This window comes from Triticum urartu, chromosome 5A, assembly GCF_056163025.1.
Source record: "Triticum urartu cultivar PI428250 chromosome 5A, HENAU_Tu73, whole genome shotgun sequence".
NCBI lineage: Eukaryota > Viridiplantae > Streptophyta > Magnoliopsida > Poales > Poaceae > Triticum > Triticum urartu.
The window spans coordinates 17,528,896-17,552,770 of record NC_141877.1 but is presented as its reverse complement, the minus strand read 5'-3'; the positions used below and the strand labels follow the sequence as shown (position 1 = coordinate 17,552,770).

Below are 23,875 nucleotides of genomic sequence, written 5' to 3'. Positions count from 1 at the left end.
AGAGGGTAGTTATCTGGGATGCAAAACGACTCTTCTTGCCACTTGTTGTTTTAGCAAAGATCGAGCTGAATGAATGGTTCGCTTGATCGATTATACTCTACATTACATTCCTAGTTGGCGGGATATTACCCCTAAGATGAGACACATGTACCTGCCTGCCTTTGAAAACAATCAAATCAAATCATGTGATTGAATTGAATTGACCCACATGAATAAATCTCTGAATCCCGTGAAGGAATTAACAGAGACCAATGATAAATCCGCTTCCAGTGAGATGAAAAGTTTTTACACAAGGGTCACAGTATATTTATTAGACAAAAAATGAACCAAATTACACTTTGACAACAACCGACAGACCAAAAATGAACGTTAAAAAATAGGGCCGGCATATCACTACAAACTCTAAATAGCAGAGTTTATGCAACAATGCCTACGTATGTATCCTACTATACAGATATACACACAAACTATGGATTGGGACGCCTGCATTCCTAACGTTTCTGGAAGTTCAACACCTTGATGGAGTAGGCAAACACCAAGAAGAAGCCGATGACGTACGCGAAATGCGCGAGCACGACATACCCAAGGAAATCATGCTTAATGCCCATACCGTCCTCCAAGAATTGCTTCACCACCACGAGGCTCCCACCGGTGACCGACACTGGGCTGGTGTTATCGCCAAACTGCGACCCGATGACGCCATATATGGTCCAGGACACGGGGTTTGCCCAGTAGTACCACCTCCACCAAATTGGTATTAACTGCATGCAACAACAACCAACATCACGACCTCACCTCGGTCAACGAATCCAGTTAGTTAATTGACACGTGACACAGATGGCTCACTTACCGGTCTCATAACGAGGAATCCAGAAAAAAGGTTCCACAGGGGGAGTACAAAGGCTATGATTATGTTTGCGAGCATGGCAGATGAGCTCAACGCCACCAGCATCATGCCAAACAATGTGAAGTAGTTGAAGCAGGAAATTATGAAGAAGAGGAAATAGAAGAACTTTGCAGCTTTCCATTCATATCCAATCATCGAATAGATGATCAACGTGTATTCAATCCCCTGCACGATGTTGTACATCACCTCCACGCATGTCTGCATGAATCAAAAAAAATTGCACAATCTTGAGAATCATACCAACTTTGGAATTTTTGCCCTTTCATCTAGACAAGCTCAATGAATCTAAACAATGAATGAATTTTCAATGAAAATGGGCATGAAGTTAATATCAACAAATTACCTGAGCGAATGCATAGGCTAATGGAGAGTACATCCCTGCCGCCTTTTCACGGTAGAAAACTGTTCGCTCAATTGCCACAACAGGCTGAACTGTGATACAGTTGGCAGACCCAAGGAAAAAGACCGCAGCATAAGTGGCTCCAAGTAGATTGGCTAAATCTTTTTGCGAGTTTCTGCACACAAGAAAGAAAAGCATTAGTGCCTCCACAGAAGCTAATACATAATCATTCAACAATCCCAACTACAGAAAAAGGATAGGACCATACATTTTTGTCCCCTTCTGCCAAAACACCGTGCCAAATACAAGGGCATAGATCAACGTCATAAGGAAGCGCATGGCGTTGTGAGCTGGATTCTTCCAATAAGATTTGTATTGCTTCCAGAAGTTTGCAACACATTGGTTGTAGAAATTCTGAGAATACTTTGTAGGAAATGAGAGATCCTCGTAACCTGGCGGGGGAACGCTTAATTCCTTAATAAGTTCTTGGTTTTTCCTGCTCATATTTGAGAAATAGGAACTCAATGTTGACATAAGAAATGAAAACAACTGCAATTCTGGCACTCCATTTCAAGATAATGTGTACTTGTTTTAAAGGAATCAACAGCCAATGGATAAAATTAGTGAAAGGCTGCCTCAAGATTCAACAAATGAGGCTACTTACCTATAAAGGTCAGAATTAGCATAAATGTCAGCAAAATTTATGTTCAGGCGAGCTTCGGCTGAAGGGGAGCTAACTTCCAGCATCCATGTTGCAGGATTATATCCTTCTGTGATCTTTTCAACACCTGGAATTGCCTGCAATGCAATGACAACCTTTTCAGTTAGGTCTTTCACTTTTCCAAGTTAAATCTTCAATCACTTTTTCTAAGCCTGTAAAATCTTGCTGCCACACGTCAAGATGTAAACTAAGGAAACTAACCTCAAAATATTCAACTATTTTATGAGAGTGGTGACCAAGTTCACCAGCATAAATAACCCGTCCGCCTCTTTTCATAAGCAGAAGCTATAGAAGGAACCAACAGTGAGTTATTTGCATTTCTAAAAGTTGTAAAAATATAATGCATGTGTGTGTGTGTGTGTAGAGAGAGAGAGTACCTCATCAAAAGACTCGAATATATCGATGCTGGGTTGATGAATTGTGCAAACCACAGTTCGCCCAGTGTTAACTGTATTTCTCACCGCCCGCATTACAATCGCCGCGGCTCTAGCATCAAGACCAGAAGTTGGCTCATCCATGAATATGATTGAAGGATTTGCTACCAGCTCCACGGCAATTGTCAGTCTCTTTCTTTGTTCAGTGGATAACCCGTCCACTCCAGGAAGACCAACCATAGCATTACGCAACACATCAAGCTCTACAAGAGTCATGACTTCCTCCACAAATATCTGCAAGGGCGAAGATTAGTCCGAAACAATTACTGTTTAAAGTTCAAACATAAAGAACACCGCATCTTTACTTGAATCTGAAACATGGCTGGACTATATATATATATATATATATATACCTTTCTCGTTTTCTCGTCAACATCTGAGGAAAGACGCAGCCAGGCAGAGTAGAGAATGGATTCATAGACAGTAACATTTGGTGAATGGATATCAGTCTGTTCACAATAGCCACTGATGCGGGCAAAAGTTTCTTGTTTTTTAGGGTAACCAGAGAGGGTGATACTTCCTTCAATAGACCCACTAGTTTTCCTTCCTGCCAGGACATCCATTAGAGTGGTTTTCCCAGCTCCACTCACACCAACTAATGCTGTCAGAACACCTGGCCTAAAAGCACCACTGATATCGGAGAGCAACTGGAGACGACTTTCGGCGAATCCTTGTTCTCTCATTTCCTGAAACACAAGTTGAGAAATTTTTTGTTAGACCACATCTGCAGATAATGTTATTTACATGATGAGTTTATGCCCTCCTAAAACGATATGTGTGAGTAGAAAGATAGGTAGGCTTACTGCAGGCATGTCCACGTAATAGTTAACATGGTTGAAAGAAAGTGAAAGAGGCTGGAAAGGCAAGGTGATTTGTGACCGAGTTGGCCGATTTGTGGCTTCATCTGCACAAATTGTTAACTAATTAGCATTATTGTTAACAGCTTCAAGTGGCTTGATAAATAGTACAAAGACTTAAGAACTCACCTATAGGCATTGAAGTGTTTGTCTCATTCTCATTCTCCTCGTCTGAAACTGTATTTGAGCTGCTGCCAACTGGATAAGAACAAATCAGTAAGTACCTTGCTCACTAAGGCATCAAACAATAAGTAAACAAACCAGAAGAAAAGAAAAGAATGCTACTCACAGCTCAAATACGTAAGTGCCAGAAGGTACAATATGTTGAACAGAATAGCGAATCCTACAATGGCTCCGATGGAAACCCAAAATCCCGAGTCTCCAGTAAACAATCCTCTGGATTTAAGAATAGCCTCGCCTACTGTTCGTGCAGTGATAGATGTATCATTGTTTGGCTGTAGTAAAAATGAAAAGGTCCAGCATTAGTTGATATGTCGTCACCTTGACACCACTAGGATATAATGATCCCTTGCCATCCAGCTTAGAAGAAACTAAAAGAAAAACAGGGTTCTAAGAAAAACTTACATTGGCCCACCTACTGGAAAGGAATTCATTGACTGATATCGCGTTCTGACTGTACATCATAGGAGATGACCAGTAAGCCCAGATCCACCATGGTTGGATGTCACCTGTTCACGTTAAAAATCAGGATGGAGAAGGTTTACTTTCATCCATGCAAATGAGATTTATCGTGCCAAGCTTTTCATGACAGGGTGCTTACCTCTAGGTATGACAAATCCTCCAAATAGAAAAATAATAAGGATCACAAACATCCCCAAGGTATTGGCCACAACCATTGATTTCAAAACAGCACCAAGAAATCGGAATAAACCCATTGCCATTTGGTGAGTAAGGAAGAAAGCTAAAAGCTGACGAAAGAACCTGCAATGAGCACATAGATGAATAATGGACTAACGAAATCAAAGCTTAAATGCAAAAGTTAATATATGGATGTATACCTTCCTGCAGCAGGTGCAAAGCCCATTACGTAGTACGTGAGTATGACCCATACCGAGGACTCCACAAGCGAAACGGGAACTTTCGAGATGATGTTTACCAGTCCAAAGGTCCATGGAGGAAAGAACAAGAAATCTCTCTGTTTGTAGAACGTAGGAAGCATTTTAATAGTAAACTGTAGCTCAGCAAACCCATTGAACAAGACGATGATTAGACTGAAAGTCAGAGCACCAAAGAATTTGGCGCTGTCAGAAATCTGCCCATATGGCATCTTTGTTCTGAAGAACACAGTCATGGCCACGAGCCCAAGGATGAGCAACTGGGTAACCTTGAAGATGTAGATGAAGGAGTTGCGCTTCATCAACAACAGCTCTCTCGACATCACTGTCTTGAATGACTCCCAGCTGGATTGCCCATACTTACTGGTGGTCAGCGCAGCAGGATGAGTTTTGGACTTGTCGAAAGGAATTTGCAGCTCCTTGAGCATCTGCTGGCCTATGTGGAATGACTTGAATCGTTCGGCAAACTCTGGGACAGACACGTGACGATACTGCTCCTGGTCAAGGTACCAGTACTGTTGCTGGTCTTTCTTGGAAGTGACCTCTTGAAGGAAGTCAGCAACTCCTTTCCTTTCAGGGCACCTAAAACCAGCAGCTTCGAAGAATTCCAAGATGTTGTCGCGTGGCCCATGGTACACTATGTACCCTTCTGATAGCAGAATAATGTCATCAAACAGGTTGTAGGTCTCTGGCGGTGGTTGCAGGAGGGAGATCATCACGGTCTCATTCATCACATGGACCAATTGCCCTATGTATTTCACAATCTGAAATGTGCTAGAGCTGTCCAAACCAGTGGAAATTTCATCCATGAACAAAGCTCTTGCAGGTCCTGTTAACATCTCCCCTGCAATCGATACAAGTAACAAATCACACAAGCGTAATAGGAATTAAGTAAGAAAATCCTTTCAACAATGAATGGAAGGGCTGAATCTAGGTATGCAAGCATACCAGTTGTTACTCGCTTCTTTTGGCCGCCTGAAATTCCTCTGATCATGTCGTCACCAATGGGCATATCGGCACAAATATCAAGCCCAAGCACCTGAGAGCGTGGTTGTTGTGAGACTTAAATGGGCGAAATTTTGCTAGAGAATTGCATGTAATTGACAGTATAGGATAGTCACCTTGAGAGTAAGATCGGTAACAATATTACTCTCCTGTCCTTGCACGGCAGTAGCTTTCATATAAGCATCGATCTCGGGATCTGGCTTTATGCCAGCTTCACGCTCCCTGGCAGCGAGCTCAGAGAGCATGTCATATCTGGCACCGACGCCTAAGCAGCGCCTGGAGAAATCGAGCGTCTCTCTTACGGTCATCTCTGCATTGTGGAGATCGTACTGACTAACATACACACTGGTCCTCTCAGGGTAGAACTCCTCAAATGTATGACCACAGTAAGTGATGTTGCCAGATACCTGGGTGTGTTGCAGAATCCATATGATGGTGGTTATTTATTTTTGTACGAGGACAGAATGCATAAGCAGAATAAATAAATAAATAAAACAAGATGAGTTGAAACCTTGAGGCTTTTGTCAAGCTTGCCAGTGAGGGCACGCATAAGTGTGCTCTTTCCCGAGGATGGAGGTCCGAGAAGAAGGGTCATCCTGAAAAGCGACAAGAATGATGAGCTGATTTTGTTGCTGATTCGGACTATATACTGCAAAGTGATTTTGAGTAAAGTGCTTTTGTGATAGAGAAACAGTAGCAGTGCATAGGAAGAGTAACGGTGTGAGGATTAATTATAGCATATACCTTGATGGTTTGATGATGCCATTGACGTTTTGGAGTATGTGGATGGTCTTCTTGTTGGAGGAAGCAAGGCGGCCGACAAGACCCTGCAGGCATCAATCATATATATCGTGTTTGTGTAAGCACTAAGCAAATGCAAATCATCATTCTACTACTAGTAGTACTAGTAACTAAATCCATATCCATGCATGCACGATGCTTATTATAGTAGAGAAGTAGGAGTAGATGAATGAGACCAAATGCGAATGATCGATGATACTGCAGGGCAAGCCATGATGGATAGGAGTATTATAAGGAAGAAATCGTCAACTCCGGTTGCAAGGTCACAGACATTTGGTGGGACACCTCAAGGACGCCATTGGCTTGGCCGCGAGCTCACAGACATTTCGTCGAACACTTTCAGGGGCACCACTGGAGAAGGCAGCAATTGGAGCCTTGTTGAGACGAGACTCGGCGCTGCCCTCTGGAGTAGAGTAGAAGCGATGGATGGACGCTAATGCCATGATCGATCTGTGGCTAGACATGCCAGGCCAGGCTGGATTTTGGTCTCCCCTGCCGCCGCCGCCGCCGCCGCGCGGGGAGGGCCAGAGTTGGCCGCCCCTTGTCACCAGGACAGGACGCCGTCGAGGAGTGGGAGATGATGCTGCTGTACCCACCGCCGCCGCCACGAGGGAGTTCTCCATGGTCTCTCTCTCTCTCTCTCTTCTTGGGTAGAGGGGAGGGGAACAGAGAGAGGGAGGAAGAAGAAAGATGACGTGGCAGGATGAAGTCGTGCGAATCTGGGTGACGTGGCAGGTTCACTGGCCACGCCAGCACACGTTCTCTCTATCTATTGGTACGAATCTGGTGACGTGGCATGTATTATGGTCACAACAATCCACGGTGGGGTTAGGTTCCTCTGCTCTAGCGCATCATGCAGTATGGTCATTGTCGTGTGGACCCTCTCATGCGTCATTTACACTACAACACGATACAATAGTGCAGAGGATCACAACCGTTAATACTACACACATGCGCAAAACTGACGGGCACGGACGCTATCGCCTGTCCTTCACTAATCCCCTCCCCCCGATTTTAAATGGTGGGCCCGCCTCACTCTATCAAATCTAAGCCAATCATATCCTAACCATCCTGTAAAACCAAGTAAATCCTCCGTGTATTGTGTAGCATCTCTCGGATCATAATCATCCATGGACCATGGGTGTCCAAGAGAGAAGGTGAAAACCAAGTGTTTTTTCTTCTTTCTTTCTTTCTTTTTTTCAGATGAAAAGTTTCAAGTTTAACTCATGCGTGTATGCGTTTAAACAAACATATTTTCTGTGAGGGTTAAATAAACTTTTTGAAAACAAACAAAAATAGAAATTTGAGACTATGACCTCAATCAAATTGACATATATACACAATAAATAAAATAAGTACTTATATTCCCAACAGTATTTTAGCAGTGGGGGTGCGGTGACACCAAAAGAAGGAGGAATTAAGTTGAAACCTGGAGGAAGTTTGTGGCCGAGTTCCAGAGCGTGGGCAGCGCCCGGCTGCCGACGAAGGCGTCCACCTGGACGGAGAGCCCCTGGTACCGGACCTCGATCGCCGGCAGGTCGATGCCCACCCGGTCCACGCGGTCCCTCAGTCTCCTAAGGAAGCGCTCGCTGTCGTCCTGGAAGACGCGCTCCAGCAGCGCCCTGCCGGCCTCGCCGCTGGCCAGGCGGTTGATGTCCACCAAGCCCTCCATCTCCGTATTCTCGTGGCCGTCGACGGCGGCACCGCCATGGACGACGGCGCGGCGCATGCGGTCGTAGGTGGGCAGCTTCTCGAGCGCGGCCCAGCGCAGGTTCTCCTCGTCATCGTGGTGGCCCTGCTGCGAGGCGGCGCGGCCGAAGGGGTCCGCCGCCTGGCTGTGGATGGAGAAGGAGCGGCGGGAGCCCCAGGAGGCCGCGCTGGCACTGCGGCGGCTGCCCCTGCCCGAGGCCAGCTCCATGGAGATGCAGACGGTCTCTCTCTTTCTGTGTCTGTCTGTCTGTCCGTGACCTTTAATTTTCTAGCAGTAGGAAGCAAAGCAAAGCATATATAGGGAAGGGAAGGAAGCTGCATCATCGAGCACTGCTTGCTGGTTTCGTTTGGTTTCCACATGAAATGAAATGAAATGGAAGAAACTTCCGACGATGGCTACGACTAGTCAGCACATGTGCATGTGATGCAGAGAATAGCACTGCTCCCAAACGTAGTATTATTCAGCATTGATCATCAGTTAAGCATGAGTTTGGCAGGTCAAACGACTTATTTCCAGCCATCGGGCACCTAGAAGGAGACCGGGAACTAAGATAGTATTAAACTATTATTAATCTGCCTAACGAAACGACCCACGGAGTAGGATTGGATTCATCGATCGATTCTTCTTTCAGAGCCGCCAACATGCAGACGCAGGACTAGTCTTCTATCTTCTCTTCCACGGCAGTGCTGGTCAATCCACGGACCAAGCAGGAACATCCCACCTTCTAGTAGTAGTAGCTAGCCGTGCTGCTTGCTTCCAAGGTTCCTTCTAGTTTCCTTCCCTTTCCCCCTTCCTTCTCAGTGCACACGGTTTTTCTCTTCTTTTCCTGTGCGATTATTTTTATCTATTCATTAAATATCATGGCAGCCTTAAAGGCCCCGGGACCGGATGGTTTTCCGACGCCCTTTTATCAAAGAAATTGGGCAGTTTTGAAGGAGAAAGTTGTGGCAGTGGTAAGGTTATTCTTTGCTACCGGAAATATGCCTGCTGAAACAAATTCTACTTCAATTGTTCTGATTCCAAAGTCTGATCAGCCGGAGTCCCTGAAAGACTTTAGACCCATAAGTTTGTGTTCAGTGCTTTACAAAATCGTAGCTAAATGTCTAGTGAATAGATTGCGGCCAATTCTTGGGGATATCATATCGCCGAACCAAAGTGCGTTTGTTCCTGGACGTATGATTACGGATAATGCACTCGTGGCATTTGAATGCTTCCATACTATTGAACATAGTAAGAAGGAGACGGAGACCTTCTGTGCTTACAAGCTAGACCTTTCAAAGGCATATGACAGGGTTGACTGGGATTTTCTCAGAAGTACGATGCAGAGTTTGGGTTTCGCTCAACGGTGGATAGACTGGATAATGTCTTGTGTCATCTCGGTGAGCTATTCCGTGAAATTCAATGGAACCCTACTTGATTCGTTCACCCCAACCAGAGGTCTTCGCCAAGGTGATCCATTATCTCCGTTCCTTTTTTTATTTGTTGTTGACGGTCTTTCTTCCCCCTGCAACGAGAAGCTCGCCATGGAACTGTTACACCAATCAAGGTCTGTAGAAGGGCGCCTGGTATATCACATTTACTATTCCCTGATGACTCATTGTTGTTTTTCAAAGCTGAGCCTGGCCAAGCAACTAGAGTTAAGCAGGTTTTGGAAATTTATGCAATGGGTACCGGGCAGTTTATCAATCCATAAAAGTGCTCAATCCTTTTTAGCCCGGCATGTCCAGTAGCGGTACAAGAGAATATTAAGCAAATTTTACACATATCCCAAGTTACATTTGAGGCAAGATATTTGGGCCACCCAACTCCAGAAGGTCGCTCGGTAAACTGAAAACTTTGGAAGAGAAACTTGCAAAAGCACTTATGGAGTGGGGCGAGAATCACTTGTCAATGGGTGGAAAGGAAAGTAAGATAAAAGCCATTGCTCAAGCTCTTCCAGTTTACATAATGAGTGTCTTTAAAGTCCCTGCCCGACTGTGTGATGACCTCACTAAAATGATACGTCGGTTCTGGTGGGGTGCTGAAAAAGGGAAACGAAAAACACACTGGATTGGATGGGATATCATGCTGCGTCCCAAGGCGAGAGGTGGTATGGGTTTCAAGGATCTTAGACTATTCAACCAAGCGCTTCTTGCGCGTCAAGCCTGGCGTTTGATCCAATACCCAGACAGTTTATGCGCACAAGTCTTACGAGCCAAGTATTACCCTGAGGGTGTCATTACTGATACCGTGTTTACAGGTAACGGATCAACAACTTGGCAGGCTATTGAGCATGAACTCGAGCTGGTCAAACAAGGGTACATATGGCGAGTAGGGAACGGGGCAAGTATCCGTGTTTGGAGAGAGATCTGGATCCCTAGAGGACCGACCTGTAGGCCGATCACTCCCAAGCGTAGATGCAGACTTAAATGGGTTGCAGATTTTTTTGGTGGCTGATGGGGCATGGAATGTTCCATTACTCAGGCAACATTTTTTTCAGGTTGACGTAGATGAGATTCTGAAAGTCAAGGCCTCGAGAAGAATGAATGATGACTGTATTGCCTGGTACCCGGATAAGCATGGATTTTTCTCAGTCAAGTCGGCTTATAACATGGCTCGTGATAGAGTTATGGATGTGCAGGGTGTAGGTGAATCAAGTGTTCGACCAGATGGGTCAAGACCGGCGTGGAAAATGTTATGGAGTTGTGGCGCTCCTCCAAAGGTGTGTGTGTTTGCATGGAAGGCAGCAAGGGGAGCGTTGGCTACAAAGGAAAATAAACGACCTAGACAATAGGAGCATGATGGGATTTGTACCATATGCGGTCAGGAAACAGAGTCAAATTTTCATGCGCTAGTTCGATGCCCACATGCCCGTAACTTATGGACTGCCATGAGATCGGTATACCTTCCAGCTGATGATCTTCTCAAAGGTACAGAACCAGAATGATTGCTATTGTGTATTCAGCAGCTCAATGAGACACAAAGGATGTTGTTCCTCATGTTATTATGGCGTATATGGCATGTCCGTAATGAACTTACCCATAACAAGCCAATCATCCCGGTTGAGGCCTCGAAGAAATTCCTATGCAGCCATATGGAATCGTTGCTACTGATTAAACAATACCAGGAGGTGGATGTGTTGAAGGGTAAATAGGCTGTTATTTTCTCAGGCCAGGCAAGTCATAAGGGAGCTAGGACGACACCAGTGGAGATTGTAAACTGGATTCCCCCATCATGTGGTGTTGCCAAGCTAAACATCGACGGATCCTTCGTCCAAGCGGACGGAACGGCGGGCGCTAGTATGATACTCAGAGACCACAAAGGTATGGTAATTTATGCAGCTTGCAGGTCGCTCTTGAACTGCTCGGGTGCTCTTGAGGCTGAGCTTGCAGCGTGTGACGAGGGCCTACGACTGGCACTACACTGGACTCAACTACCGCTTCAGGTGGAAACGGATTGCTCCGAAATCATCAAGCTGCTTAACTCTAGTCCTACAGATCGCTCTAGTAACATGTATCAGGTGATTGAGATCGCTGAGATGGCGAAGGAACGACCTGTACATTTCCGGAAAATTTGTAGATCACAAAATAATGCTGCTCATGCTATGGCTGCTCTAGGTCGTAGTCACCAACGCACTGCTTGTTGGTTAGCAAACTCCCCAAAAGGAGATTAGTATTATTATTTCAAACGATTGTAAGGCCCTGGTTGATTAAATGATATGCTTTTCCCCGAAAAAAAATATCATGGCAGCATGAGCCGTTGGGATCCACCGTGCCTCCATGACCTTAAGGCCATGGAAGACGAGGCAGAGCGACGGCTGTGCCGGCGAGATGCGGGGATTGCCTAGTCGTGGCCACAACCACACCACGGCCGACGGGGGTGGATTCAAGGTAGAATGCAGCATTGCGGCATCAAGGACATGGAAATTAGGCTCCCAGCGACCGCATTCCAGCCTAGCCCTACAACGGCAGCGACAGCAAGGGCGGGCCTAGGCACGCGGTACCAAATCCGACACTGCCTTTTCGCTTTCCACTTCCACAACTCCTCTTTTCCCATATCGTACTTGACCCACACAATTGGGCGAAGGGATCCGACCCAAATTTGAACATGAGGGTGAGCTCCTCCGGCTGTACCATTGATGAGGAAGTGTGGGATGGATTGACAATGGGTGAGAGGGAAAAGGGAGGCGCTAGAGAGGTATAAGCGTGAGAGGGGAGGGTGTCAACCTTTTATAGGCTGCCACAGGCACCATTACGAGGCAATTGGTGAGGCGGTTGACGGCGGACATTAAGGGGCTCATCTCCCAGATGCTCACGCGGCTACGCCTAGCCTTCTCACATAAAAGCAAGGAGACGATGGCACGTGGCAGCCATTTGACGGGCCACCACCGGATTGAGGGGGCGGTCGTCGGATTAATGGTCGGATGTCGTAGCATTGCTTGTGAGGGGTCGGGCTGCTTCTATAGGAAATATGAGCAATTTACCATATGATTTAATCCACAGAAATACTAGATAAAACTGCAAAGATGAAACAAGTCATGCAATCTAACAGAGAGAAGGCAAATAGCATCTGAAGATGTGAGGTAGAACAAAACATATCTAGAACAGATACTAGAAAAAGAAACTGTAGGAGGATCTCAAACAGAAAGAACATGAACACGTACTGAGCTGCGGCAGTAGCATTGGCGTTGGTGTTGACGTTGTCGCCCATGTCGTCGAAGAGGTTGTCGACGGCGGGAAAGAAGTCATCGTTGGGGAAGTGGTCGTCAGCGTCCTGGCGTCCATGGCGTTCGTGATGAAGAGGCCAGTAGTCGCGCAGAGCGCTCCTCAAAAACCTTATCACCCTTCTCACATACAAAACTCAAAAAGGTGCGGTTAGGCAGCCTACTGTCCCGACCTGCGGTGCATGCCACAAGCCGGGATGGGGGAGATCGTAGCAATAGCTTAGTGCTTAGGGATTCAGTGGCGTGAAGCAAGTGATGTCTGGTGTGTCTCTCTGAAGAGGAGCGACCTCTTTTTGATTGGAATAGGAGGAGGAGGAGGTGAACTGGCAGCAATAAAAGACGAAATGAAAAGATAGGAGATAAAACGAACATCCAGCAGCCGAAGGGTGCAGTGTTTGTATTCAATCTCCATTACAGCAAAAACATTTCAGCTCTGATGGGTTCACCTACTATGGGTAGGGTTAAGAAGTAGACATCTTGGATTAACCTAGTGGGGCATCCCGGTGCAGAGCAACTGGTTTACCTTGTGTTGCCAGCTCAGAGATCAAGTCTTTTGCCGACACACACCAACTTGAAACAAAAACAACCGCTTTATTAATATCCTATAGGTACAAAGGTTCGGTGGTTACATAAGATAGCGAGGCCAAGCGGCACATTCAATGCGGCTACACTTTGCACATTATATTGAAGACATCTCAAGAGCCTTGATACTAGCTGAAGAAACTACTCGGACGACGTGATAGTGGAATTCCATCCCAAAGGGACACTATTGTGACACGACCTAGATTGCGAAGTACGGATCAGCATCAAATCCATGCACGGCTTCTCCTGCATCTAGCTTGACATGCCAAGTGAATACTTTGAATGTACTCGCAAGCTCACAACAACCAAAGCAACCATGACAAATAATAGCATGGCATTTATAGGTTAAAGACATGATATGAACATGATGCTACTATCACTAGAATGAGGGGGGCTCGATGTTTAAGGTCTCATGGACCAACTTACTCATGTTAGTGGTTATCACATAACCACCTTGGAGGATTGATCTTTGTCACAACCGTGATCATCACATGACCACATAAAGATCAATCAACTTCTCATGTGAGGCCATGGTTCTTTAGTATGCACCATTTTATTATTACTGTTGACCCATAGTGCGACCTGCTACGAAGTGTGTCCATATTCGAGTATGTGGCTATTCAAATAGATTTTTACACTCTGTAAAGGTAGCGCACTGTACCCACACCATGGAACTCCTGACCTCGTACTTTAGTACATATTCCCATTCGGGTGGACCAGCGATGTTGCAACAAAACCAATCTATTGCATGACACTCTCCTGGCCACTCCGACATACACCCGCCTGGGTCATGCCATGGGTGTCCCTGATGTCACTGCGTGACAACCTGCCACCGCCATGGCCAAACGAAATTGTCCCAAACGGGGGCCTTGGTACCACTAAAACTTGGGCTCACAAGGCTATAGCCGCCTATTGGGCCAGGCTAGAACGCACATATAACCTTCCATCATTGGAGGTACCAGCAAGAGGCATGATAGTAGACCAAATTAGGGCCTCCCCATCCAGGCAAATCTGCACTAGTGAGCTCGATTTGGTGGCACTATGACTCGATCAACAGGTTTGTTCAAGTTCAATTATTAGCAAGTTTAACTTGAATGATGATGATCGGAGCCATATCAAAATAACTTGATGGAATGCATATGAGAGCATAATATCAATCCTAGCATGTATGGGTAATACAAAGATTTAACATATTAATCTTAGCATTAACAATGAATGAATTTGTCTACTGGATGCAAATGAGCATGGCATAGTGATGAACATGGATTCACAAAGCATTTGCAAAAAGGATTAATGACTAACTATTATTCAAATATTCAAGTAGCAACCCTGGCAATTGCCATGCCATCATGCAAGTGGATAATATGGCTTGCCTTAGTCTAGAGGAGTGTCACAAACTCACAATACTCCTCGTCTTCTTCCACAAAGTTATTTTCTTTTGAAGATAATGTAAATAACAAAAAGCAAATGCCACATAAAGAATTTCTGCTGCCAGAAATTCTAGACAACAAGGAAAAATCTAAAGTTTTACCTGCAACGCGCGCGCGCATGATTCTTGAGGATTGCAACGCTGGCGTACCAGGTGCTCACCTCGCGCGGATAAGAGAGCTTGGCGTTGTAGCCGTCGAAGATCTCCTGCAGCGCCTGGTCCCATTCGAGGCCAAATGCCATGGCGCGATGGAGGTTTTCTTTGGTTTCTTGTGGGAGGGACGTAGTTGGATGAAGAGGAGTGATGGAGAGGCTGTGGAGTGGTGGTTATCTGTGCAAATGATGAATGTGAATGAATGCACTATATGTGTGGATACTTAGTTTTCTAGAACTGCCGCTTCATTTTCTTTATAACAATCGAACGAGCAGAGCCCGACCAAGCAGGCCAGTATAAATAGAAATGATCGAATACGCCCAGCCCAGCCCAGTAAACAGAAACGTACTAACACGCCGGCCCAACCCTGCAGCCAGCTTTGTTCGAGCGCAAAAAATGGCCGTTAGCAGCACACCATCATCGTGGTCGGCCCACACGTGATCGACCACGTCAAAACAAGCTCAGAAAATGGTTTAGTGTTTTTTCCCACTGTTAAGTTTTTGATGCGGCACAAATGTCACATTTTCTAAAATAATGATTTCCGTAAATTGTAGCACGAAAGTGGTAGTTTTGTACATTTTACTCTTCCGAACATGCACCTCTATCATGCCATACCATTCCATTCCCAAGAAGCGCCCCACATTCTTTAGTAGATATGAGCAGCCTTATCAACGACAGTGCCTGTTCAACTCCTCTCCAGCTTCCCCTCTTATGTTACCCTACTCTCTCTTGCACACATGACTTCTTTGTACATGTAACCGATTCTGAGGGCATCTCAAAAGTGGACCCACAAACCGCCCGCATTCGTCCGGACCATGCTGTCCTAACCGAGGAAGCCATACAACGCAATCTTTATCGGTCCGCGGCATGGTCCGGACACGATTTCTCTCATAAATTAGAGACAAAAATGGGGGAGGTTTGCCGGAGTCCGGACACCCGAAACGTCTCTTTCCGGCACCCTCCGGCCACCCAATCCCCTCCCGGTCTTATTTCCTTCAACTCCGCCCCTTCTACCCCTTCCTTTGCATCGGCACTCTCCACCTCCGCGGCCGCTGGTGTACATCTCCGGCCGCCACAGAAGCATTGCCGGACGTCCGCAACCAGCACGGACGTGCCTGCTCTCCTTTACGACCGAGCTTTCCACCCTGGAGCCGTTTGTAGCCAGGTACACCCTGCCGCTTGTCGACGACCTCCATGGCGGACACCACGCCCGGTAGGTGTTCGTGAAATGCTATTGAGCTTATTTTGAAATGTCATGTCTTTTTTCAGAATATGAAGGATGGTCAGCTACTCGACCAGGGAGGATCAGTTGTTGTGCGATGCGGGGCTGGCCGTATCTGCAGATTTTGTAGGCAGGAGTAGAGGGGAGCACCTTCTGGGAGCAAGTGCATGAAAAATTTCATGCACGAAAGCACATTGCGCCCTACGATATGTACATCATTAATGCACACAACACGAGGTCGTTGTCGTATCGTTGACATGCTATTCAGATCAGGGTCGGCAAGTTTTGCGACGTGGTTGATCAGCTCGAGATAAGGTGGCCATTGGACGCACTAGAGGATGAGATAGTACGTTTTTTCCTCTTCCTCAACTTGTTGATTGATTCACGAAGTCAATGTTGGTCTACATGTTATATGTAGCCCAAACGCGCCGTCATGTTGTATCATAGGAGAGAGGGACAACCATTTATGTGCACATATTGTTGGATGAATCTGAAGGGGGAGTATGTCAGACAACATGATCCGTTTATGAAAGACTTGTTGGACATCCAGGATTTAGTCGAATTTGAGACCTTATTGTACTAGACTAAGTTTGTATGGTATATATGAATAATTTGTGCTATTTTCTATCTGAACTTTGATGAATATCGGCCCGTTTGCATGAATTCGTCTGGTTTGTTAAAATACGGGTTGAAATGTTCGTGGACAGATGTGGAAGGAAATTTGTAGGTTGCCGATTACTTTCCAACCAGACGCGTGAGTATACAAGCAACCCGTGATCAACTCATGAACAGAAGACAACACGGCCGTAGCAAGCTAGCTAGCTAGCTGTTTGATCGATCCCCTTGAAGCTAGCACGTAACGCTAGCACTTGTCCAAGACACGCACGTACGCGCCTGGATGCAGATCGATTGATCTCGCCATCGGCGAAACACAAGCACGCCGGGCACCGGATAGGATGGCCACGGGAGGTTCCCGTTATTTTCTATTGATTGATTGGCACTTATCATCTGGGTTGATTTTTCGGTAATTACAGCCATCGGGTTTAGCTATATTTATGCTGGTACAAAGCTAGCGATCCTAAGCCTATTCGTCGTGTCTGGGAAGGATATGTTGAAAGACAATTGCAACGAATTCTTCCCGAACACGACGACGTGGATATTCCAAACAATCAGTGAGTCGTTTGTGAATCAGAGAAAAACAAGTTGCCGAGCATATCAGCACGCCAAACCGTCAGCAGTTATAGAATCCAAAGAAGCTAAGACACTTATTTTTTTTTTCGGGTGAAAGAAGCTAAGACACTTGAAAAGGATGCTACTGGGAACTTCACAACAGCTCCCATGCCTATGAGTACCCGAGGAGAGGAGGAAATATATGACATGCTATTTGGGTTGGAGGAGATATTGCACGAGAGCATATACATTGGACGAAGTATGATACTGTAACTGGGGTTAAGGATGTCCATTCAGCATCTCCTGTCGTTGGGTGGAATGAGGTAAGAGTGAATACTCCCGCTGAAATAAGGTGGATGATCGATTCGGGACTCCTGGCACGCATGTGCAATACAAGTCACTTGCCTTATGTTTCAAAATGTTGGAAGGGAAAACATCCACAGTACTAAGAGCTTCCTAACACCTCCGTTAAACTCCCGGCCCAGTCCTACATGCTTGATGACTAGGCAAATACTGCACTGCACGCCAATGATGCCAGATTTTCTCAGAAGAATAAGGCTACGAACTACGTGCAATCCACTGTTGGGAACACATTTTGTCAGCAAAATAAAGCTACGAGCAATCGCTAGTATTAGCACAAAGAATAAAGCATGGCCCAGTTTAAATCGATGTAATAGCGTAATCGCAGTAACCAGATACCAAGTCGATTACTAGTTACAGAGAAGCTCTATCCCATGATGCCTACTTTATCAATAATGCCTAGATTAGTAACAATAGTCTCTGCAACTATAGCAATTGTAGCCATATGAAATTGTGTGTGACAGAAGCAGAGCAGATCACATTGTTGGGGATACAAGAGCAATCTCTGCAAAAAAAAAGCGAGATTATTCAACTCCTGACACAACAAGTTTGAGAAGCGATGCAACTCTGCTTGAAGATCAGCCGTTCTTGGGCACCTCTGAATTCAGCCTAGTCCGCGCTAGGGTTCCTCCGCTGCCAACGGCCTCCCTCGCCCCTACCGCCGGCGCCGGCCACCGGCGCGCGCGTCCCTAGGCCCGTGCGTCCCCCGGCCCGCCTCCCTCTCCCCCTCCCCTGCGCCCCCGTCGCCCCCCTCCCGAGGCGGCGGAGCGCTCCTGCCCTCCTACCTGTCTCGACCCCCTCCTCTCCTTCTACCTCCACCGCCGCCAGCAGCGGCCTCCGGCATGCCCGGGTGGCACCGGCGGCGGCGGATGTTCCTTCCCCGCACGCTTGGAGGGGAGTCGTGGCTCCCTCCTGCCCGGCGGCGAAGCTCTGCAGGCCTCGGGTGCTCTCGATGCGGCGGCGTGGACGTTGGCTGCGGGGCGGCGCGGTGGGCAGCTAGCCGGCGGCGCCCGCTCGGCCCAGATATGGGCCCTTTCGGGTCCCATCTGGGCTGGGGTGGTCCTGTGGGTCGGGGCGCGATGGCGCTGCTCCCTGGTGGTGAGGCTTGGCTGCCGTGATTGCGGTGGTGATGGCTCCGGTGGCCGGCGTGCTGTAGCGTGGTTGCAGGGACTGTCCGGACACGTTGGGGTCCGGCCAGGCCAGTGGCAGCCTGGCAGGTCCCTGTTGCTATATCTGGTCCGCTTCGCGCGGCGGTGGAGGTGGTTCCCTCCTGTTGGCTGCGTTGCGGTTATCATTGAGTCCGGTGTCTCCTCGTCCTACCTCCAGGTCTCGTGTTGGTGGCTTCAGTGAGACGGTGAAGATGGTGTGGTGTCCGTGGTGGCACAGGCTGGTGGGCGGCATGTTAGGCGACACGCTTCCGATTGTTTGGGGTGGCGGTGATAGTTTCAGGGTGGGAGAAATCTCTGCTGGCTCATTCGCCACTGGCACGGCTGCGCCCGTGGGCCCTCCTAAGGGGCATCAGTGATACCCCTTCCCCATTGCCATCCATGTACCGGGGGAAACCCTAGGACTTATCCGAGCAGCAGCGGCGGCGTTGTCGCATCCTTCATGAAGGTGTTGCTTAGTACGTGAGGCTTCAGAGTGCTCGGCGGGTGGTGGTACTTCTCCGGAGGGTGCAGCGGGTGTCGGCCATCCCAAAAGGAGGGGAATTCAAATGAAAACGTAGTGGAAAGCGTTATTGGATAGGTTATTCAAGGTCTGCTGATAGGGTATGATCGGGCATTGCTAAGTTCTAAAAATTGGTCGAGACCGCCCGCTATGAGAGAGGGCGAGGCGGAGACTAGGCCGCCCGAGGCAGCCGGAATCCCACCGGCGTTGCCTCGATCCTTACCGGATGGAAGCGCAGGGGAGTTGCATCTGGCGCATCCGCGATCCCCCGGCATCCTAGAGGCGGGGACTTTGGAAAGAAAAGGAGGATTGACGAGATCCGACGGCGCGCGGGAAGATCGGCCGCACGACATGATTGGTCTAGGACAGGGAAGATGGGTACAATGGCAGGTGATCTTCTCCGACGAGACGGATCCGAGTGTTTGGATCGACGGACGGCTTCGATTCACACCGCACTCGCGATGGCTGGTTCTTCTCGATTTGGAGAACGATATCCTCGCCGGCGACTATCTACCGGAAGGCGACACGATTGAGGTAGGTTTGAATTTCAAACTTGATGCTTTTGACATCGTTGTTGGCGAGCGTGTGCAGCTGGATTTGCGAACGAAGACACCGGCGGTGATTGATCTGATGGAACCAGCGATACATGCACGACCGGGTGGACATTCAAAAATTTCAAATCACATGTTGGCGACTAGGGGCGGGCCGCCTCTCCTCTCCGGCGATGGCCAGCAAGTTGGAGGCAGGTTCTGGGCATTGGCAGACGCCGAGGAGGAGGATGCGGACGGGGATGCGGACGGCGATCAGCCATCGCCGCCGACGCCAACTCCCTCCGACCACGTTAATGACTGGTTCAGTGCCGGTTATTCGGAAGAGGAGGTCGCATCATCCATCCGCGGAGTCTTGCCCCTTCATGATCCGGCAAGGAACGGGCTTCTCGAGGGCGACGAACGGGAGATGGTTCGACGCATAGTTCATCGAAGATTGTCGACGGCGGCGATCAAACCTTGGAAGGGTCCTTTGCCGAAGGTTAGTCTCCCTGATCTCACTGTTTTCGATCTTATTAGGCCGGAGTCTTGGATCGTGGTTAATCGCAAGAAAAAAAGTCGCCGGAATCCGGCCAGATCAGCGCCGGCGGTGCGTGCGGCCGTCTCGCCGGTTCCTCCGGGTCTCGGGATCGCTGCATCCCGTAAACAGCGTTTGAACTCGATCTTAGGCCTTTAGGGGCCGAGTGAGTGCGAGCTTGGGCTGAGTTCGGTTGGGCCGGAGTTAGCTAGGTATGAGGCCCATGCTAACCCGGTGCCAAATCAGCAGGAGCTGGGTGGGGATCTGGGCATCGCGGCTGGGCTGGTCGGGCTAGTCTCACCTGGGTATGTGGGCCAGGTGGAGCTGGTTTTGACTGTGGCTGTGGACGACGGGGCGTCGGGTCCATCCTTTCGTCGTCCCTCGACTCCGCCGGCTACGGTTCTGCGTCGACGTAGCCAGAACCTGCGTACGGCAAGGAGTGGGAGAGCGCGGCGCATTCCGCCGCTCGGGCTGATGACGGGTCACGGGGGTGCTCCGCCGCCAGGGAAGAACGCTGGGGCCGGCCGGGTCCAATCCGCGACGCCGCAGGGGGCCGGTGCTGGCCGTGGTGCCGTGCCGTCGCCAGCCTCCGGGGTTGGGATTGGCCGGGGGCTGCCACCTGCTCCCAACCTTCCTGCTGGCAGAGGGGTACCTGCGAGTGGCTCGGCTATGGGCCGGAGTGGAGGGGGCACCAGACCCAGACCACCGATCCCGGTCCCTGCAGGGTCGCGGCCCCCGGCGCCGGCTGCGGCTGGGGTGGCCATGGCGGGCCGTGGCGGTCAGGTTCCTCGGCCGCCCACCCCGGTTCCTGTGGGTCTCCGGCCTCCCGCGCCGGGGGCTGTTGGCCGTGGCGGTGCGGCGCCGAGGACACCTGCAACCGGGCTATCAATCGGGCAGATACCTAGGCCAGTTCTGCCGCCTCACGTCATTGCGAAGCCACCGCCGAATAGGGTCGGGCTGGTGCAAACGCAACAACCTCCGCCACCTCAAGCTTCTGCCGCGCCCAAGGGACAGTGGGGTGATGATGGTATCGATACATATGGCGCTGGTAAACACCGTGGATCCTCGTCCGCGGGCGGTGGTCGGGGCTACGCTTGGCAGAGCAATGACACGGTCGAGCGACCGTTCTTGGGGCCCCCAGGAGGCTTTGTTGAGGGGGCATCTGGCCCGGGGCACCAACAGCAGGGTGGATATCATGGCCACCGAGGTGGCCAACGGGGCCGGGGTGGTCGATACCGTCCAAGACGGCCACCGCCGCCTGCTACTGACCAGATGGTGGTTGACGAGGTCGTTGAGGAGCCGGTTCTGTCTGGGCACGCTATGGAGGTGGTTTCGGCGCTTGCCTTGGCTGAAATTCCTGGAAAGGAGTCCGGGTCGACAGAGATAGTGGAGGGGTCTGACAAGACTGAGTCTAAGAGGGCGGCCAAGTGGGCGCGTAAGAAATAGCATATGTTGTGCTATAGATGTGGTGGCAAGGGACATTTTATAGCGGAGTGTGTGGCTGAGCTGTGTGGCACTTGTGGTAAACCGGCGCACGAATTGGGGGACTGCCCGATGTTGAGGGATCAGGCACCATCACTCATGATGTATGGAGTGTACTGTGCGGAGCTTACTTTTTTTGAGTCTCCAACGGAGATGGACGCTCCTGATGAGTCTTTGAGTTTGACGACTGGGTTGGTCAAAATTGCCAGAGGTGAGGTGTCGGAGGCACAGATTGTTCAAAGGCTCAAAGAGTTAGCTCCTGGGGACTTCCAGTGGGAGTTGGTTACCATGGAGGATAAACTATTTCGGGTTGAGTTCCCATCCATTGACGATCTTCAGAGGCTTCTGAGCTTCGGGATGTGCAAGGTGCCGGGTACTGAGGGGGTGCTTGAGTTTCACGAGTGGAAGAGGATTGAGCCTACGGGCATACCTCTAACTCAGGTGTGGTTGCGGTTTTCTGGGGCTCCCTCCAAGCCGTTGCAGGATGCCCGGGTCATGGCCAGCTTGGGTATTATGGTGGGCAGACCGGAGAGATTGGATATGGACTTCACCAGGGCCCACGGGATTGCCCGTATTCTGGTTAGTGCGCTGAACATCGAGTATGTGCCTGAGGTGGTAAAGTGGGCATATCGAGGTCACATCTATAACCTTGTCATTGAGTTCGAGGATGAGAGTCTATTTGCTGAGGTGGCCACCGAGACGGACACTGATATGCACGAGGGGGATGATGGTTCTGCTCTAAAGGAGGCACCAGCAGCTGACAGTGGGCGAGAGTTGTCCAAAGCACCGGGTGTTGACTCTCAGACATCTGCGGATGGTGTTGCACCAACTTCCGCGGTACCCATGACTGCTCTTAGATTCGGGTCTTCCGAGCTGGCATCTGCACCTCCGAGACTTTGGAGTGAGCGGGTGGAGTCTAATGATGTGTTCGAGCACATGTTACCGACTCTGGAGTACGAGGAGTCTGTGGTTCCTTTTCTGGGTGCGTCGCCGATCTCGGCTAGGGCTGGGGCGGAGGAGGTTGCTCTCGCTGGCGGGGGTTCAGAGATGGTGATTTCGGAGTCCTACACTGCGGTCGTCGTACCTCCGGTTCAGCAGGCGGTGCGTTCTATCGATGGGGGTGTGGGGCAGGCGGCCTCGGCCCTCTCATCGGGCCTTGCGGATGACGAGTTTCGGGAGGTGCAGCTTGATACTTCGGGAGGGAGGCCGAGGTTGCTAGGCACGGCTCCTTCCTCCCCTTTTGCCAGGCCGGTTTCGGTGGCGCCGGCGTCGCTTTCCGGAGAGGGCTCGGGGCAGATGGTCCCGGGGCCTTCTTCTCCAGGAGCGCCTACGGAGGCCTGCTTGCCTTCGGCGCCGGCCACGTTGCCTGGCCGGTGGGCCGGGGTGGATGGAGAGCTAGGGCAGGAGGCCCTGGTTCAACCTTCCTCCGGCTTGGTGGTCTCAAGTGCTGCTACTCGGGAGGAGGTGATTGCGTTCAGGGGCATTCCGGATCCGGTCTCCGAGGGGCGGCGGTTGAGTAGCCGCCTCCAGGACCATCCGGAAGTGGACGACATTCAGCAGTGGTGCGCTATGAGGGCGGCCAAGCTTCGTGACGTGGAGGTCACTACTGGTATGTCTGTCAATACCTCTAATTCTATTCTGCATTTTAGCAATGATGAGATTATTAATAATGCAAATCAACTAGGTATTTCACTAGGTAGTAATGATAGTGATATCTCAACCTCGGTTAATGATATGCTGGATTTAGAGGCCGAACGGGCGCTTGAGATGATTCGTAACTTAGCGGTGGTAAAACCTATGAATGATTCTGAGATCGACGCTCTAGGGGTCAGGGCACTCGATAATCTTTGTGCGGATCTGACTCAACTGTCTCCTGAGCCTGAGGAGGAGGTTGAGCGGGTAGATAATGTGGAAATGCGCACCTCTATGGTTGGTTGTGAGGACCAACTGCAGAGTTTTAATGCTCCTAAACGCAAATGGAAGCGGTAGATTTACCCAGATTCCGTAGTGCGTAGGAGCGCTCGGATCCGAACAGCTAAAAAATTCCATGACGAGATATGAAAGGAATCTTTTGGAATAGCAAAGGTCTGAAAGACTTGGCTAAAAGAAGGTTTCTTGCTGAGGCTTCTATTGAGCATAAGTTGGACTTTATCGCTTTGTCGGAAACGGGTAGAGCCAACTTCTTGCCAC

General features: G+C 49.3%; 1 protein-coding gene and 1 pseudogene across 2 annotated transcripts; one reads left to right on the top strand and one right to left on the bottom strand.

Moving 5' to 3' along the window:
• Positions 1 to 173: 173 nt before the first annotated feature.
• Positions 174 to 8,132, bottom strand: LOC125506994 (ABC transporter G family member 48). 2 transcript variants are annotated; one of them, XM_048671699.2, is made up of 19 exons: positions 7,571 to 8,132; positions 6,085 to 6,167; positions 5,852 to 5,936; positions 5,457 to 5,747; positions 5,284 to 5,374; positions 4,279 to 5,179; positions 4,041 to 4,201; positions 3,845 to 3,948; positions 3,549 to 3,714; positions 3,389 to 3,457; positions 3,206 to 3,306; positions 2,756 to 3,088; positions 2,346 to 2,636; positions 2,170 to 2,253; positions 1,912 to 2,045; positions 1,516 to 1,743; positions 1,251 to 1,422; positions 851 to 1,105; positions 174 to 761 (listed from the first exon to the last, which is right to left on the bottom strand). In XM_048671699.2, the coding sequence occupies exons 1-19, from the start codon at positions 8,057 to 8,059 to the stop codon at positions 492 to 494; spliced, it is 4,308 nt and encodes a 1,435-aa protein (XP_048527656.2). In that variant the 5' UTR covers positions 8,060 to 8,132; the 3' UTR covers positions 174 to 491. The 2 variants fall into 2 exon arrangements, with proteins under 2 accessions (XP_048527656.2, XP_048527657.2); XM_048671700.2 differs by lacking the exon at positions 7,571 to 8,132 and adding an exon at positions 6,413 to 6,789.
• Positions 8,133 to 19,489: 11,357 nt separating this feature from the next.
• On the top strand, positions 19,490 to 23,674 carry LOC147967521 (uncharacterized; annotated as a pseudogene).
• The last annotated feature ends 201 nt before the right edge of the window (positions 23,675 to 23,875 follow it).

Coding starts and splice junctions, on each gene's coding strand:
- LOC125506994 (XM_048671699.2), bottom strand. CDS start 8,059: ATGGAGCTGGCCTCGGGCAGGGGCAGCCGCCGCAGTGCCAGCGCGGCC. Junction 6,168..7,570: donor CGGCCACAAACTTCCTCCAG/GTTTCAACTTAA, acceptor TGATGCCTGCAG/GGTCTTGTCGGCCGCCTTGC. Junction 1,744..1,911: donor GCTAATTCTGACCTTTATAG/GTAAGTAGCCTC, acceptor AAATATGAGCAG/GAAAAACCAAGAACTTATTA.